Source organism: Prinia subflava, chromosome 7 (genome assembly GCF_021018805.1).
Source record: "Prinia subflava isolate CZ2003 ecotype Zambia chromosome 7, Cam_Psub_1.2, whole genome shotgun sequence".
NCBI lineage: Eukaryota > Metazoa > Chordata > Aves > Passeriformes > Cisticolidae > Prinia > Prinia subflava.
In genome coordinates, this window is record NC_086253.1 from 10580371 (window position 1) to 10599003 (window position 18633).

The 18633-nt window shown below is 39.5% G+C and overlaps 1 protein-coding gene across 3 annotated transcripts in view; it reads left to right on the top strand.

Moving 5' to 3' along the window:
• AFAP1 (actin filament associated protein 1) overlaps positions 1-18633 on the top strand; it is a 114034-nt gene that overhangs the window by 68374 nt on the left and 27027 nt on the right. For all 3 annotated transcript variants that reach the window (XM_063401570.1, XM_063401572.1, XM_063401571.1), the window contains exons 5-8: positions 4195-4406; positions 7388-7567; positions 16754-16846; positions 18349-18433. In XM_063401570.1, coding sequence (XP_063257640.1) covers positions 4195-4406; positions 7388-7567; positions 16754-16846; positions 18349-18433 — 570 coding nt within the window. The remainder of the gene's footprint in view (positions 1-4194; positions 4407-7387; positions 7568-16753; positions 16847-18348; positions 18434-18633) is intronic.

Sequence of the window (18633 nt, forward strand, 5' to 3'; positions counted from 1 at the left end):
CCCAGTAAGCTTCAGACTTGGGTTTTGTTGTTAAACCACAGCCATGCTCAGGCAGAAGAATATTCATAGTGCAAATATTAATAGCACTGCTAAAAATCACCTAGGGAAAAACAAGACAAAGCATAAAGCTGATTTCTTATTGTACTTATCCATTTAAATGCATAAAAATATTTAGGATATCAGCCTTAAAAATTCATTATAATTCCATAATTTAAAAATAAAAATAAATAAATAAATAAATAAATAAATAAATGTGTATATATATATCTCCAGACATTTAAAGCTCTGTTAGTGTGACTTAGCATCTCACTTGCTGAGATGTTGTTATATTTTCTTATGTTCTGGACTTCTGAACTGAATCGTATCTTAAAAATTGTGTTAAAAAATTTCCTCTCTTCACTGGCAATGAAGTTGCTTTTAAATTCAATGTGCAATTAGTAATGCATCTTCGCTCTTGCAAAAGGTCCACTAAATCCAGTTGTTTGGTAATTAAAATCAGCTACCAAAGTGTATTAAAAGATGTAGCTGTTTGGAGTATTTGAGATGGAGAAGACAAGAGAAAAAAGTGCTTGAAGTAGAATAAATGCAAGAATGCATCTATCGGGATAGATATAATTATTTTAAGTAAATATTCCTATGGAATATTTTTGTAATGTCATTAATAGCAAGGAGACTTCCACAGCGTATGTCTTACCTGTAAGAATAAACAAGCACTGAAGAAAATTGCAGAACAAGGTCATGAAAGTGAAATACCTGTAGCTTTCCCAAGTCCCTCTAATTGGTTTGTAAATAGGTGCTTGCGTGCAGATGGAAGCAAGAGTGTGTATGACTTGTCTGATAACTCTTTCTATATTTCTATATTTCTATACCTAAATTAATATAGACTGGTCTTAGGAATACACTATTGCAAATAATATGAAAGTCCTCTGTGATTTTCACCCCGTAACTTTGGGAAACTTTTATGAAGGTGAAAAGCCAATGTCAAAAGAAGTCAGATTAATCAGAAAGTGCCAAATATGCGAACACTGGTAGATTAGCAGCATTGGAACATGTTGTATCAGTGCATCCTTACCCTCTGAGACTTCTACAGACTTAATAAATGCACTTTGTTTTGGAGAGAGAAACATTTTTCTCCACATGTTAGTTTGTGTCTCAGAGCCTGGAAACCTTATTTTGGATGTGATAGAGAAGTTTGGAGAACAAGCAGTAGAAGCAGGATGTGGTAAGGAGGAGCCAAGTTTCATCAGGGATGATATGAGCACTTCAGGGTGGGCATCCTTCCTGGTGTGAGTCACACAAGAAGCTCTTCCTCTGGCCAAGAGTCCCACAAACCAACAAGGGAGACATTTAATGGACAGGATATGGCAACAGGTTCCCAAAGATCCCGTTAGCCTGGGTCAGCATGGGAGTCTCGGAAGCTCCTGTTGGCTTTCATCCTCCTAGAAACAGAGATTTGGATAAAACTGCAGCTGCCCTGCCAGCAGAGCCCCTGTGCTGAGCATACAGCGTATGGCTAACAGGAAATCTGCACTTGGAGGGCTTGTGAGCCACATAGGAAATAGCTGTAGGGTGTTAAACATGCAGAATTCCAGTTTCTACTGTGAAGTCCCAATCAGCACTTTCTACAATTATTTTTTTTTCTGGAAACTGGTAGACCTTGCTGTAAAAAAATAATAGGCTTCAATGGTGTGAGGAAAAACCAATGCTTTAACCAAGCAAATCTGCTAGTAATAAGTCAAGAACCATGGGCTTCTAGTCAGAAGAAAATCAACTTTTCTGTATAGGGCAAAGGGATGACCTGTAATTTTATCCAATGTGAAACATTCTTTACTACAATATGAAAAAGTTAAATCATGTTCTAAACAGGAAAGAAAAAACAGTGTGTTGAAACATTCCTTTTTTCATCCTTTTGATTGATACACTTAAAAATGTAGTCCTCTGACAGAAAAGTCTCTGTTATGCAAACTTCCAATCTTCAGAGTGCAGGAGAATGACCCAGCTCCACTCTTTTGGGAAGAATATACTTGAAGATTATCCTCCCATTACAGCTAATTTTTAAGTTCCTTTGATAAAATTTAACCCTCAGACACTCTTGCATTCAAAAGGTAGTTTCTTAATGGAAAAATCTCATTAGTAATGATACAGACAAATTCCACCAGAATAGTGTATCCGTATCTCAACATATGGGCAGTGAATTCTTACTTCTACTTATTAACTTAAAAAAAAAAAATTGTTTCAGAATAATATTTTTTGCCAAAACCAAGGCAAAGTCACAACTGAGGTAAAAGAATATTGTAGAAAGGGACCAAACATCAATGTGAACATTGTGGCACTGATGTAGCTGCAACAAAGATCACAACTGAATATGAAGAAAGGATGAGACGCTTATGGGCAGTAATTACCTTTTTGAAAAGGGAAAGCTGGGAGCTTGAGATGAACTTCCCAGTGAGATGGGAACTTTAGTTTATGGCAGCTTGTCCCTCAGCCCGTGCCTTTGGGAGATCTTTTTGAAGAAGCTGATTTAAGGATCAGACCTTGCATTTTGCATTTGGTAGCTGCCCGTGAGTCGCTCGGTCTCTCTGCCCAGCAGGCTGGGACATTGCTGCGTGTGTGTCACTGGTCAGTGATCCCTCAAACATTTCCTGATGCTTCTGTGTCAACGTTTGTGGAAAGCTGCTCTGAAAGAATTTGGAGCAGGGAGAATGTTTTGGTTTGGTTCTGTATTTGGGGGTTTTTAGTTAGGTTTTTTTCCTTCTTCAGGGGTAGGAAGGATGAAGCAGCAAGTTCTACTAGAATTTATATATTCTTTTAAAAAAATATGCAAAAATAAATACTGTGGAATAAACATTTCCAAATCTTTCAGTTTAAATACTTACTCTAAGTTTTTCCATCCTCCTCCTGATTTTTGTAATGCAAGTGAAAAGTTGGAGTGTTTTCCCACTGATAATCATCTGAGGCTTTTACCACTTGCCCATATGGACCTGCCCCAAACCAAACACCCTGTAGCACAATGGACCAGAAAATGGCAATTCAATGTTGAAAACAAACTCCCAGGGCTTTAAGTTTTACTTTCATTTCACTTTGGGCTGAAGACATACTGTTTCATCCACTTTTATGAAAACACAAATTGGATCAGGATATCTAATTTTGATTGAGAGATTCATTGATTCTGACTATGCACATAGGGAGGAGCTGATGCAGAATGAGCTTTCCAGCAATGCACTCTCTTGTCCACTCCCAGTCTTTCCAGTCTCCTTCCTACATCCTACCTGTTTCCTAATTACCTAGCTAAAGCAAACAAGAGATTTTCTTCCACCTTCTGGCCTAAAAATATAGCAAAGTCTACATGAAAAGTTTTGATGAAATTTCAGTTTTTAAAAATACTCCAGTCAGTTTTCCCCCACGTGAGCATGTGCCAGTGGATATCAGGCTTTCTGATGTTTTTATCTGAAGGGCCTTACATAAATAACTATGAATGGTAGAAGAGAGGCTTCTGTGATAATGGCAAAATAGTTTGCTAGCTGGGGGTACTGCTAGATCTGTCTGCATTGTTGTAAATGAAAGGCCTGAAGAAAAATAGTTTAATTAAAACGGGAGCTTGCCATTCCATCACCAAACTTGGGGCAGGATTAAGCAGCTGAGGCTAAGCACAGACCAAAAGATTTTTGCACAATGCTTTTACCTCATCAGAATCTTTAGTTCAAGGACAGCATTGTCTGTTGAATGCTAATTGTGACAGTACAGGGGCTGTATTTGGGAATTATATGAAATGTTGTGGTGGGTAGACACTGCCCATAATGTATTCTTTTGACCTTTGCCATATGGGGTGTTTGTTTCTTGATGCAATGTACTAAAGTACATTGAAGATGTTTCTCTGTGAAAGAATTAAAAAAAATTAAACTGTCAAATAATATTTTGAAGATAATGAAACACTACCTGAAATTCTACCTATATATTCCCAGCTTATAAATTCATAAGTTGTTGGTAAGGGTTTTCTATAAAGTTTCATATTGGCAAAGTATCTTTCATTTAATTAACTTTATGCACTGGTATTACTAAGCACTGAAACAGTAACTTGTTCATGGCTGACTTTCAAAAGCTTTCACTTAAAATGAACCCTCTTGAGGTTTTCAGTTATTTCAATGTGTTTTATGGTAAATGTTTTAACGTAACACTTTTACACCTTTATTAAAGATTATGACTCAGATGCTATGAGCAGCTCTTACGAATCCTATGATGAAGAGGAGGAGGATGGAAAGGGGAAGAAAATGAGACATCAGTGGCCTTCTGAGGAAGCCTCTATGGACCTGGTGAAGGATGCCAAAATCTGTGCCTTCCTTCTTAGAAAGAAACGATTTGGGCAATGGACCAAACTACTGTGTGTTATCAAAGAAAACAAACTACTGGTAATTCTTATTTTTAGCTAGCTATATTTTCTTTGTACCTTTTAAATGATGTATTTATTTTTACAGGAATCTGATTTTTGGAATATGTTCTGCAAACAGTGGCCAAGTCTGCTGTAACCTTACCAAAGGGTTCAGTCGTGATTTACACAAGAAGCAGAAAAGCACTGAAATTATAAGTATATCATTTAGCCACTTAGAACTTTGATTTTTATTTCACTTAAGGTTGAACTCTGGCAGTTCTCTGATATTGGAAAGAACGTCTGGCCCCTTATCTTCTAAAATATTTAATTTGGAAAAAAAAAAAAGGTTGCTGAAACTGTAAATCCAATCCTTCATTCCCTGCGGACAAAAAAATCTCATAGGGAGCTCTGTGTGTGAACTGTTGGATCAGGCTGCTGGAGAGAAAAGTCCCTTGTTGGACTGAGAATTCACTTGGCAGCATATGCTGTGGTAATGTATACACTTTAAACTAAACCTTTGCCATCTGTTCTGTGGTAATTACGATGCAGTATTCACATGATGCACAGCTGCATTATAAAAGGGACAGGAACAAGTGGATGTATTTATTCCTTAAGCAAATCTGTTGTGCTTCTCTCTGATTGGAAGCACCAGTGAAAGATTCCATGAGTTATCCACTCATAGATGTATTTTTGTTCTCTGAAAAGAGACCTTATTTGAGGGAAACACTTACTGTGTGTCACTATGAGCAAAATAATGCTTATATTAATCAATAAGTTGGGGTCGTTGGTGCTCCTGCTTCCAATAAGGTGCTCCCAGCCATGGTACCTAATTACATAATTAACAATTACTGCAATACCCCAAGTGTTACAAGCTGATTAACAGGTCACAGAACATTTTCTGTAGAACCTCTCTATTCTACAGTGGTACAGATTAGGTGTGTTCACTTTCCAAGTGTATTTGTGCTTATCGCAGTATAGAAAATAGCAGGATATTAAATGGAGGTAAGAGATTTCTGAAAATACAGTTGGAATGAATTTGCTAGTTTGCAGTAGCTTTAATTTTTGTATTCTCCTGTATTTAAATGTTAAAAAAGTTCATTCTGATTCAGCTTTTATTATATTCTATAATGCCACTATCCTTAATGCACATTTTTATCAACATATATCAGTATCATATCAGATTTCAGGACCATCTGATAACAACTGGAAGAAAGAAAAGAAGGAGACAGAGAAACAGATTTTTCCCTGAAGTCATACAGCATTTGTTCTACAATTACATTTATTGTTCCATATAAAAATATGTTATTTTTTATATTTTCATTTCCTTTACCCACATGTGTGGTCTGAAAAGCTTTTTCCCTTATAGAGATCGTCTTTCAGTAATTCTATAATGGGGATTAAGAGAATAAAATCACAATAGGAGTCTAACGAGCAAGTTACACAAGATTGATTTATTGTTTGAAGGAGGACTTGGACAGTTAACTTATGAGATATGCAAGTAAAACAAATATATATTCTTAGGGATTAGTAATTGCTTGTGTCATAAATGGAGCTGCCATCATAAAACAAAAATATTTTAATTAGAATTAGACATAAGAAATAACTTTTAGTGGGGAATTGCTTTTCCTTTAAAGTCCATTAGGGACTCATTTTTCACTTAGAGTCTTTTAATATATACATACTTCAGTTTTAGCAATGTATAATCATAAATAAAATATTTAGATTAATATAAAAGGAATTACAAGCTGTTTATTGGTTCTTAAAATGAATCATGTTGTATATCTTCAAGATTTCATAGCTTGAAAACAGTATTTTTTAAACGTTTCAAATTGAAAATCTGTGACTAAATCAGAGAAACTTTGCTGTTAATGGGCTTTGGAGAGGCAAGGGTTGTCAGTGATCAGCAGAGGCTGGTTTGGAGCTGGCTGTATTTGCTCAGCCTGACTTGTAGTGTTTATAACATACTTTTATCAGCTACTGTCTGCCTGACAGTGCATCCTGGCATGAATACTGCTGCAGGCATGCAGAATTTCATGTGCTTTTCTCTGTTCACATGAATGCTCAGCTGTGCTTTGCATGCAGATACTTGCACTATTGATTGTCAGAGACCCCTGTATTATCAGATGTCTTTGCAGCCTTAGTGCTTATTTGTATGAGTGAAAGCCCAATTTACCCAAGTATATAAAACAGCTGCACATTTGGATAGAGAGTTAAGTTTGGGAGCCTCAGCTGCACTGATGTGTTGGAAGGTGGGAATGGAGGCTGGGTCTGTAGGACAAGTGAGGTGAAGAGGAATCCTCTGTCTTCAGATCACCAGCTCCAGCAGAGAGCAGGTCATCAGTGACCCAGCATGAAATGGCTGTTCATTAACAGCATTTACTAATCATTTACTAATGAGGGAAAAATGTAAGTACATCACTGTAGCCAGGAGCTTACAAAATAAAGTAACACAGAAATTTGTGCAGGGACTGTTAGACCGTATTAACTGAAAAAGTATGATTTTACCCACTTTCCATGATTTTATTTTTACTTATCTCAAGAAAATGAACAGAAGAGTAAGGCATGTGCCAGCATCTTTGCAATTGCAGTATGTAGGCACTGATGTAGATTGCCTTCATATGCTGGTCTGTCACTGGAGGGCAAGATAAACACCTGGGCTTTAAAGTTGTTAAGTTACAAGTTTATTCTGCTGCTGCATGTGAACAGATATCCTAAATCACCCTCTTCCTACCTGATCACAGTCAAGGTTGAGTCATAAGGATAAGGCAGAGACGCTTAATGCTCTCCATATGCTGTACCTGTCCTAAAATAAAAGACATGATTGTCGGTCTGGAAGTAATTTTGCTTTACAGAGTGGATGAGTTGGCTCTGGCTGAACTCTGTGGTATGTGGCAAAGGGATGTGTAAAATATATTCAAAATTTTATGAATTAAAAATACAGTATTTCTACATAATAAGAGCTTTCCCCCGAGGTTCAGAAAGGTAATACCTAACTCTGGAACTTTCTTTATGTTTATTTAGTGTTACAAAAGCTCCAAGGACCAGCAGCCCCAGATGGAGCTGCTCCTGAATGACTGCAGTATCACCTATATTCCCAAAGACAGCAAAAAGAAGAAGCATGAGCTGAAAATCTCTCACCAAGGAGCAGATGCCCTGGTTCTGGCAGTGCAGAGTAAAGAGCAGGCAGAACAGTGGCTAAAGGTAAGGGGGGTTTTCTGACCAGGAGTTTTTCTACCCACAAGGTGCTCACATTGCTCAGCTGCTGTTACAAACTGAGACACAGAGAGCAGCTTCCACACAAATCCAGACCACTTAAACCCCATCTAATTTGGGACTGCAGAAATACAGATTTTAAATTCAGGCCTCAAAGCAGTTCCTCAGGGTTAATTCCTCAGACCTGCTGCTGTGATGGTTTTCACTACTAATAGCACAATAATCTGGCACAGAGAGGAGAGGGGGCAAATTCCCTTCCATCATCTTCTCCAGTTCATTTTCCAGAAAGATTTAGTGGTTGGGGCACAGTGGTGGTAAGTGGAAGGTTCAAATTCCCTCAGGTGGAGGCAGCTGGCACCCATATTATCTTTGGCATGGTGTCACCTTTTCAAAAAGAAGATTCTCTGAGGAGATACCTGTTTGGATTGCTCTGGATGGAGAAAAATCCTTCCGCTTCCTGAAGGCCATTCAAGTTTCCTAATTCTGTTTAACAACGTATCATCTGTTGTGGTTTGTCCTGGGAATGCAGACTTCTGAGAAAATGGGATTTTGTCATCCTCCATTCCTCTCTGTTCAGTGTCTGTGAACATGGAAAATCCTGAGGCAAGGGCTGCAGTTACAGATCCTAACCAGATTACTGCTATTTATGTTGGACTTTGCCAGTCTCAGAGGTGGAGGTCAGTGAAGTAGTGTGGGAAACTATCACTGCAGTTGCAGTAGCAACTGTGTTAAGACCTTGAAATGCACTCTTTTAAACACATGTGTAAGTCTGAATGCATCAGACTCATCAGGCATTCTCCATGCTGTGCTCTGATCTAACCTTATATGGTACTTATTTTTCTAAGAATAAATTGTATTTTTCCAAATACAATTGAATTAAACACATAGGAATTTCCTGATGGCAGATAGTTTTTCTGCAGAAGAGGGAGACATAAAATGCAGCTTAAATTCTGCTGTGGGCTAACGTACTAAATGGAAAATTAATCTGTAATTTCCTATTTTGCAATATTTGAATTTACCTTTGGGGGGTTTGTGGTTTATGTGTGTTTGGTTTTGACTGTGACTTTGTATCCTAGCACAGCAAATGCTCTCTCTATTCTCTATTGTCATTTAATAGCAACTAATCCCAGCCTTGTATTTATTAGCCTTTTCTAACATCCGTATCTTGTTCTAAGTTTCAAAGTCATGCAAGTGTCCCACTAGCTCAGCTAGCTTTTCAAAACCACTGATTGGAATGAAAAGAAGTTCATAAGTCATATTTCCTTCCAAGGGAATTCCGCTGTAATTAGATCATAGCAACTGCACCCTTATTTCCTGTGTTGCTCCAAATTCGGGTTTAGTAATACTGAATTCCTTGGCATTTATCAGACGTTCTTTCATAAAAATTGTTTTATTTTTTTAAATTGTATATAAAGCATCCCCACACAGGCAGTCAGAGCAGTACTAGATTTTTCCATTTCCCAGATGCTTTCCTGCTGCTTCGAAATGAGGAAAAAAAAAAAAGAGGGATTTGTGCAGTTGGATGTTCACACAGTTGTGTATTCTGTGAGTCTGCAAAGCATTTGGAGACAGTCTGACAGCACTTTGTTTAGCTCCTTCATGCTGCAAAGCTCTCTATTAATGAAATCTTTCAAGGACATGGCAGTGTTGCTGTACTCTACTCCCAAGACCTCACTGCTGCTTTGGCCCTTTGCTTCTGCAGTGCAAATTGCCTGTCCCACAGCTAACCAGAAATGATCTGTGCAGCCCCTGCAACAGCTCCAGTGTTTTCCAAAAGAAGCATGGCCTTTGGAGGAATAAAATAAGCATTGCTTTTGTATTTTTTAAAATACACCAAAATTTAAGGGTTTTTTTTTAACTAAGTGATTATGTTTTGATCATTCAAGCCTTACTCAAAGTCAGCTTCTGAAAGTCATGTGTGGCTTTGTGTAGGATGTTCTTACACTATGGAAGAGGTCACTGCTTCATGTTGGGAGATTTGAGCTTTCCCACTCTGTCAGTCAGAGGGCCAGGCTCCTTCCCAGTCCTTTACATGTGATTTCTGTAGTTAATGAAATGGGCAGATCCAGAGACTGCCAATGAGAAAGGACTCTGCAACTTCATTTTTAGAGCCTAAGATTCCTTTTTGGTCAAAGATATGGCACCAGTGTGGGCCATTTGAGGCAGGTTATCACCCAGGAGCAATGGGTTCTCGTGAATTCAAATGTTAAGTGTCACATTAAAGCTTTACACTTGATCCTAAAAAGCTCAAAATGTGTTTGGAGGCCAGATTGTCTTTTGAAAGCTAAACCAAATTATTTTTTCCAATTTATGTATGTAATCAGTACAGAATATGTTTATTAAGTAAATAGTTTTGAAATATCTATTTGAAGACAAATTCTAAATTGATGCAGAATACTTTAGACCCTTTTTTTGTAAAGATGACACCAAAAAAGCCCCAGCTGATAAACACAGTGCAAATTGAAGTCTAGACTGGAAACCACAAAGGGAGTTTCAGATTTACCAGCTAACAAATGCTTGATGAAAACAGATAGCTGATGTCACCAAAGAGCCTGTCAAGATTTCAGAGGAAGGAGCAAAGCTAGTATAAATTCAGGCTAGAGCTGAGATCATCTCGCTAATATGGTGGGCAACAAAAAGGGGTGGAATTTTCCAGACTTGAGTCCTAAAATGTTCCCACAAAAATGTGCATGAAAAAAATGTGTGCAGTTACACACTCTGACCCAAAAATGATCTTCTTCCATGCATGCTTGTGTATACATGCATCTGTGCACCCTTTTGTAGTCAAGTAAAGTCTGAAATTTTCCTGTTTTCCCCAGCACATCCAACAGATTGGTAAAACTACACTCATTTGTCAGCATCCCTGGGAAATGCTGCATTAAAAAAGAGGACTAGTAAGACCATGGCCTTACAAGAAGATGCTTGTTCAGGGGCTTCATTTGCACAGATGAATGTGCTCTGTGTGCAGAACCCTCAGACTAGGCCACAGAAAACTGCACTCAGTGTTCAAAATACATGGATGCCACAGAAATTAAGTTGAGGTGACCTGTTCTAGAAAACTGGTAGAAGTAAATGGTCATGGTGACTGGTCCCAAGGCCTTCTCTTCCTTCTAACACTCCTCGTGCAAAAACGTATTTCTGGTTTATCATGCTTGAGATGTAATCCATCATTCTGGAGTACTGGCCTTGATTTTCATTTTCCCCTAACATTAGGCACCCTTTGTTAACTGCTCTTGATTTTATGGTGCTCTGCCAACTGTGCATCAATCTCTTCAGCTGAGAGTCTGTAAGTGAGCCGTGAATCTTCCAGCCATAAGGAGACATTTATCCATCTATCATTTTGAATATGCTCAGTCAGTCTGAACCTATCGTAATAAGGGGGATGTTCTGCCCTGAAGAGGGAATAAAATCATGGTTGGGACTGTATCCAGTGATCCAAAGGCCCTGCAACTTTCCTTGTAGGGCTCTTTAGCTGGTTCACCTTCCCAGTTTTTCTCTGGTTAAGTGCATGTTGTCTCTCATGAAAGTCATTGGAAACACCTCTTTTTTTCACTGCCCTGAGTTTAGTGAAGGGAGTCAAGTAACTTCTGGCCTCCAGTCTTTATGTAGACAGCTTTACTGAAGAGTAAACTACTGACAGAGCTGTTCTTTAGCCAGTTTATATCAGCATAAAATTGAGCTTGTAAACATTGTGTGTCTGCTTTTGCTTTCTATGGGAATGTCCAGCTAGAGATCCTCAACACTTCAAGCATTGCTTTCTTGGCTGTGTAATGCTCCCCAAAGAGGTTATTATCTCCATTTTGTAGCTGAGTAGAGTCGAGTGCTGAATGGTTAAGCCTTGAAACTAGCTAAAAAAGCAGTTTTGGGGATGCATGCTTGGTACTAGTGATTTCCATGCAGTGTTTGTTAATTTGTGAGAAACTTAAAGAATGTACTATGACCCAAGACAATCAGGCCAGGTTCTTTCTCCACTGCCCAGCATCACCATCAGTGAAGGCTGTGCAAACTAAATCAAACCTCCTAGGGATCACACCCCTGTTGTCTCAAACAGATGGTTTCAAATACCTTGGTTCGAGTCACAGCAAGGTCAGTTAGTTTGCATGAGAGCTACTTAGAGCTCTCATGGCAGAGCCAGAGGATCCCAGCTTGGCTGTGAGCCACAGTCTGTGTGTGTGTGTGTGTGTATGATCAGCACCATGGAAAACAATACATTATTTAAAAGAACCAGATGTATATGTAAATTTAAAAAACCCAGCCAAACCACCCATGAATACAGAACCACAAACATCCTATTTACTTGTTTTCTCAGTGATAACTTAGGGTTTCCTGGCTAAAATCACAAATGCAGGCTGTTACAGTCAGAACAGAACCCAGGAGGGCTGGGTCTTTCACCACTAGATACTATTCCTCTTCTCTCATCCTCACAGGTTTGGATGAAAAATCATTTAAAACACACCTAGCTCAGACTCACAGCCTAAAGTGAGATGTCCATCTCTGCACCACCCAGGCTGGGGGTGCAGCTCCCCTGGCACAGGGCACCTCTGCCCTTGGAGCAGGAGTGCCTCCTGCCACCCTCCCCAGCCCTGGGCAGTGCCTCCTCCCTGGGCTCTGCCTGATCCAGTGGCCATGTATGGCAGTGGATTTCATGGCAGTAAGGCAGGAGAAATGGTACAGGGCTTGTCTTGGTTGAGTAAGTCAGAAAAGTATTTCTAAGGGGATGCACAGGCACTAAGGACAGCCTCACTGACTGCTAGTCTGCCAGAATCTCATCCTCACTTTCCTCAGACAAATGGCACTAAGGCAGAAAGATTAATCTTTCCAGGCTGAGGGATACCTGAGAATGATGCTTTCCAATGTAAGGGGGGTTTCTTTTTGAGACTTAAAGCGTAGGCTATGATGGGAATAATTTCTGCCTTTCCTGCCTAAGATTTTCCTCTAGGTAAACTCCTTGGGGCATTTCTTCTCTGCAAAACGCTAAGAAGAGTTTTGCTGCTCTCCTAAGAAGGAGGGTATTGACACTAACATATGTCATGTGAAACAGTCCACAAGAGAGAGAAAATGAGGATTTAGTCCTGCCAAAACAACAGAGACTCCCAGAAAGTCAGCGCTCTTCCAGCAGTGAAAAAGGAGTGTTTCAGGAATGGGAAATACTGACTTACATCTGGAGCCAAACCCTTTTCCCTCTGCTGTGTTGTACTTAAGCAGATTTCAGCTTTGCCTGTTCCTATTTCCAGAGTTCAGTGGCAGAGCCAAGGGATACAGCCCATCCCATTTCTAGCAGTTCCAGTATTTGCGAAACGTGGGCAGAGGGGACAAGTGGGTGGGTGGCTGCCTGGATTTCTGGCCTGATTACATAAAATAAAACAAATGTGCAGTCAGGCTGTGAGCTTTCTGACTTCAACTCGATCATATTAAAAGTGTGAGTTTCTCATGTGAGTTCCATGAGAACACAGGATGATAAAAAATGCTGTAGTCACATCCCTGTGGTGGGGAGCCTGTAGCTTGAGCTCACCCATGGTATCCACCAGGAGAGAGGTCTGCAAGCTCCTCAAGCACAGGACAACTTTTAGTCTTATTCTTTACCAGGTCCCAAAGAGATCAGCCATAAGGAACTATCTACAAATGTACTTTTACTGAGGATTTGTTTGGTTTCTGTGTTGCAGGGACTGGCAGACAAGCAGCTGGCTTTTTGGTTTTACTACAGAGCCAGTGCTTTTTATCTGGAGCTTGGAACTTTAAAGTAGCCAGAAGAATCTAATTTGCTTTCTCTGACTTCACATGTAGAAAGAATAAATGCTGGGCAAGTATTTTGCTTCCAGTCCTGGTGTGTCTTTCAAAATAAGATACAGGAATTACAGAAATTTGTAGGTGAGTGTACAGATGAAGTTTCTTATAGTAAATGTTAGTGCTTCTGTAGTAAGATAGTTTTAAAGAGAGAATTATTCCAGACACACCATGTGGCAGAAATTCCACTGACTTCACCCGTGGCTCAAGGCAGGGAATCTTTCCAGCTTCCTACCTGCAAATATTTCCCCTCTGTGCCTTATGTCACTGCACTCAATGCTGCAGTCTGATACATGTCCTGATCCACCTGGAAATTCAGGGTCTAAAGCCCAAGTCTGATAGGAGCAGCTGAGGGTGCTGGGGCTGTTGAACCTGGAGAAAAGGAGGTTCAGGGGGCACCTTTGGGTTCCCTACAGCTCCCTGAAAGAGGCTGCAGCCAGGTGGGGATGCGTCCCTTCTCCCAGGTAACATGTGACAGGAAAAGAGAAAATCATCTCAAGTGTCACCAGGGGAGGCTTAGATTGGATATTAGGAAAAATTTCTTCACTGAAAGAAAGGAGCAGGCTGCCAAGGAAAGTGGTGGAGTCGGTCCCTGGAGATATTTAAAATACTGTGTAGATGTGGCACTTAGGGACATGGTTTAGTGGTGGATTTGGCAGTGCTGGGTTAACAATCGAAGTGGTCTTTTCCAACTAAATGGTTCTATGATTCTATAAATAAGGAATAATAATACAGTTCAGGTTGCAGAGGCGCTTTCCAGGTCTGCATTTGAAAATGGCTGTCCTGAAATTTGCTAATCGTAACATTGTAATGGTAATTGTGGTACTTAGGATCCTCGGAATGGAATAACAAAAGATTATTTTAAATCTGTTTAGGTTTGAGGCTATACACAGAAATGCAGGGTCTTCAGTCTTCTGATTACATTTTTTATTTTTAAATATTTGAATAGATAGCCTGTTTATGATCTCTGTTTGATTTTCCTGGCAGATCACACTGTGTGTGTGTACATGTAATGTTCAGAGGCATATGTGGTGAGAAAAAGAGAATTATTTCCTTTCTCTAATGACTGAGAAAACTTAAGCTATTAATGGAATATTTACCATTACAAGGTATTCTCAGTGCAGCCTTCCACATGATGGTGTTTTATTAACAATGAGACTTTTGGGGATTCCTCTTTTTTTCCTTTCTGGTTTTGGAGCTATTTTGAAATACATTTATTCATATTTTTACACATTTCATTGCTATGGATAAAAGTTTGCTCAACTCCATTCCTCACTCTCACTCTCAATTACTTTTTAATGAAAATAGTGATCTTTTGTTTTCATATGGCTCCAGAAGATGGAACATAGCAAAAACTGACAATAACTTTTGAGTCTTGTGATTGAAATGATGCAAGTTGGCAATACTGGTGGAATGTTTTATCCTTAAAATTTTGAGCTAAAGCTATATGCATGTGAAAACCAGATTTTTAATGGCAGATGTCTGCAAACGTAATTATAGAGAGTGCATCCAGGCAACCATTATATGTTGAAGACATTTCATCCTGGTGAGGTGGAGAAGAGTGAGTTTTGTGCTGTGCACTGAACACAATTATATTGCACATAGGAGGTGATGAGCAAGTCTTTGCCAGTGAACCTTTTGAACCCAAATGAAGTGCTGGACCCTTGAATATGCATTTACTTTAGATCCTGCCACCAACTCCCTTTTGACACTGTGTCATTTTTAAAATCAAAATTTAATTACAACCCAATTAAACACTTCAGCCTCTCCTTAAATATGTGGGGTATGATAAGAACCGGATTTACTTGAGTGCATGACTTAGCACATACTACTGAGCTAGTGCTGCCAAATCATTTCCCTCTGTTCTGTCTGTAACTCCCATTACAATCTGCCTTTGCCAAAATTAACTAACTGTGTGGTGTGAGCAGATGCTGAAAACATAAGCCATTGAATCAGGGTCATGCAGGAGACAGAAATTAATATTCCCAGAAACTTTACAGTCACATTTCTCTAGGGAGAAAACAACAGTGTATTTAAAAAAACAAAAGCCACAACAACAACCAAAAAACAGACACATTTAAAAAAATCTTATGATTTTGGGGAATACAGGGCTTTGTTCAGCTCTGAAGTGCAAATGCTCTGCCACAGATAAATCTACATTTTGTGCTACAAAGGACACCAAGTGCCATGAAATGCTGGTCTTGTTTCTGGAAAAAGATATAGGGTGGGTCAGACAGTCAGGAAAGGATGCTGAGGTGTTTTGAGATTCTAGCTCAGAAATAAAAGTGCAGGTTCATCTCCCAGCTTTGCTTAGATTTTTTTATGTGGCATTGAGTGAGTGGTTTCATCATTCTTTTGTTCCTGCCTTCTCCCTCTGTGAAATGGTGCTGGTTATCTTCCTTTCTTTATGGTGCATATGCCTATAATGCCATAAAATTTATGATGTGCTCCTGAGGAGCATAAGGGTCTTTGTAAGCCCATAAACATTTGATTTGTATTAGCTTCACCCTTAAAGAGAGCTTAAGTGCTGGGAAAGGCCTGTTTGGTGCCATCCTTTGCTTTTTAGTAGTTTCCACATCAAAATTGTTCCATTTGAAGCTCAGCATGAGTTTGGATGGAGGGCCTGCTCTCATCAGCACAAGCAATTTCAGTCTGATGATGGGCTGGTGGTAACCTCACAAGAGATAAAAACCTTAGCTATGGCCATGGGGAATCATCAAACATCTTTACTCATTGTGTATTTCTACATTTATGAAATTTCAGGTTTTTAAGTTCTTCAAATTCGTGAAAATATCAGCAAATTCCCAGTTCAAGATTTTTCTTTAACTTTTTAGGAACAGAAAGTGCCATTTCCATTTGCTGCAAACATATTTACTGTTTTTTGACCTTTAACTCTTAAGTCAATGTGCAATTATAATACAAAAATGCCACATAGTACCACTGTGCAGTATTAACTCTAAGTTGATCAGCACCTCATTAGTTCTCTGATAGCAAAAGAGAGTGTCTGTGTAGTTGTTATACAAAACTCTTGTCCATTGGCTTAAGGTACCTTGGATCCCATTTTCCCACCACTGTCATGAAATTAGGTTGGTGGTGTCAGCTCATATTGCAAATTTAGCTCATGAAAATCATCAGTGCTATTGGTTTCTTCACCTAGGAGAGCCTTGGAGCTTAGTCTGTCTAGAAACTGAAATCTTCCACCTCTAGACTTAATGTCTCCTTCAGGGCATCCATGGAATGACTTAAGGAGGGAACATGAAGAAGTTGTTGTAGTGTCAGCCTGCCTGACACCTGCCAACCTGTGTGATTCCCCTTCCCATCCATGTATGATTTCTAATCTCTATGACTTGCATTTTATGAATAGCTAATAAATTTTCCTTGTCTCCTAAGGTTATAAAAGACGTGTGCAGCAACTGTACGGGAGCTGTAGACTCTGATGGGCCACTGTCTAGTTCTCCAGTACACAAAATAGAGCTGGAAAAGGTAAAGTTATCAAAATGATGAATGCAAAATTCCTTATGATTCCTCTAAGAGCTGCTGGCAGGCCCTGGATGTAAATCCTTGCTGCCTTGTGTTGCTGTTTCAGGAGCACAGTGCCTGTGTTGTGTTGGTTTGTTTGGATATGTGCACACATCCTGCAGAGCTGAGGTTTCTGCCATGTCAGTTTGTCTGGCCATGAACAACCAGCAGCCTGGCTTGGGTCCAGCTTCCCTTCAGCCATGGAAGGGTGCAGATTAATGGGGCTGAAATGTGAGCTGAGATGTAGAGATGGTCTCCAACAAATGCAAGAGCAAGCAGGGGTGTCACTCCTGAGGAAGAACAGATGAAGATTATACCAGGATTTTAAGGGAAAGTGTCTTTTTTGGGGGAATTTAGTCCTTGAAGAGCTCCCTGAGCATGCTGAGGTCACTGTTTTGGCAAACCCTTCCAGGCATGAGCGTCTCAACAGAGAAACTTGGCTACTCACACGTGGTACTTGGCTACTCCACTGCCTTGACTCAGCAGGATGTGAGAGCACAGCTTAGGGAAGTGAGCAGCTTTGTGAATGGTTGGTGCATTACCAGGACCAGTGTAAGGCCCTGCTCCATTAAGCCACCCGTGTGAGCAAATCTTCCTGCAGCCCCTGCTTAAAAATCCTGCTAACAGAGGGATTAATGATTAAAATTATTTCACTGCCAATTCCCAATGGAAGTGCCACCCCTCTGTGCACCACAGCCTGTGGAGTTATGTTCCTTGATCCTGGGAACTGTTCAGGACAGCCCAGACTTCCTGCTTCCACAGGCAAAAGCTGTTGTGTTTGCATGTTTGCACACACCTGCAGCGTATTGAAAAAGTAACTTAAAGTGTTGAAAAATAGTTTTTTTCTAAAATGCATGCCATGAAAAGGTGCAATTTGTCATTCATTCTTTTTTGTGATAATCTGCACATCTTCTTCATGGCTTCACCACTTCTGAGTAATGTGGTCATGAAAACTGTGCTGTCATAAGCTCTATCTGCTTCAACCCAGACCTCATGCATAACCATTACACAATAATCAGTGCTAAAAATTTATTTTAAAAGCCTTTCTTACACATATTGAAAGTACTGAAGCACCTCGTAGGAATACACTATTTTCTGATAAGTTGTAATTGCAAATGCATGCATGAAGCATTCTTTAAAGATACAGCTTTTACCCTACTCCTATCTGATCCATATAATTCTTTATTGCAACATTTAGAGTCCAGAAGAAATACGTTAAATATATGGTGTATTATGAATTTTCCACTGTTTTTAATACACTTTCAAGTATATACTATCTTATTGTTTCTGTGATTTTCTAAAGCCTCTGAAACTGAAATTTTTACTATCTCCTAATTCTTTTCCAAATGGATGAGAGCTTGAAAGTGTGTTTTATTTCATAGTAAGTATGTTTTAAAGGGACTCCTGACACTTGGTTTTATGGAGGTGCAAACACTGTGTGTCAGTTTGCCTCTTTGCCCCTGCAGAAGCTGTCCTTTGAGAGGCCAAGCTCAGATGGGGAAGGTGCTGTGGAAAATGGCATCACTACCGTGTGCAATGGCAAAGAACAAGGTATGTCTGTGTAAGTAAGGTGTGCTTAGAGAAAGGGAAATACCTCGCTTTAAACTTTCCAAAAAAGTAAAGTTTTTGAATGGTTTTATTAGGATTCAATTTAACTTGAAAGCTGAACTATGTGAAGAAGGATTCCTTAAATTTTGGCAGTTACAGAAGGCATTTGATGCTATTGTGTGGGTAAAATCAATATAATTAGT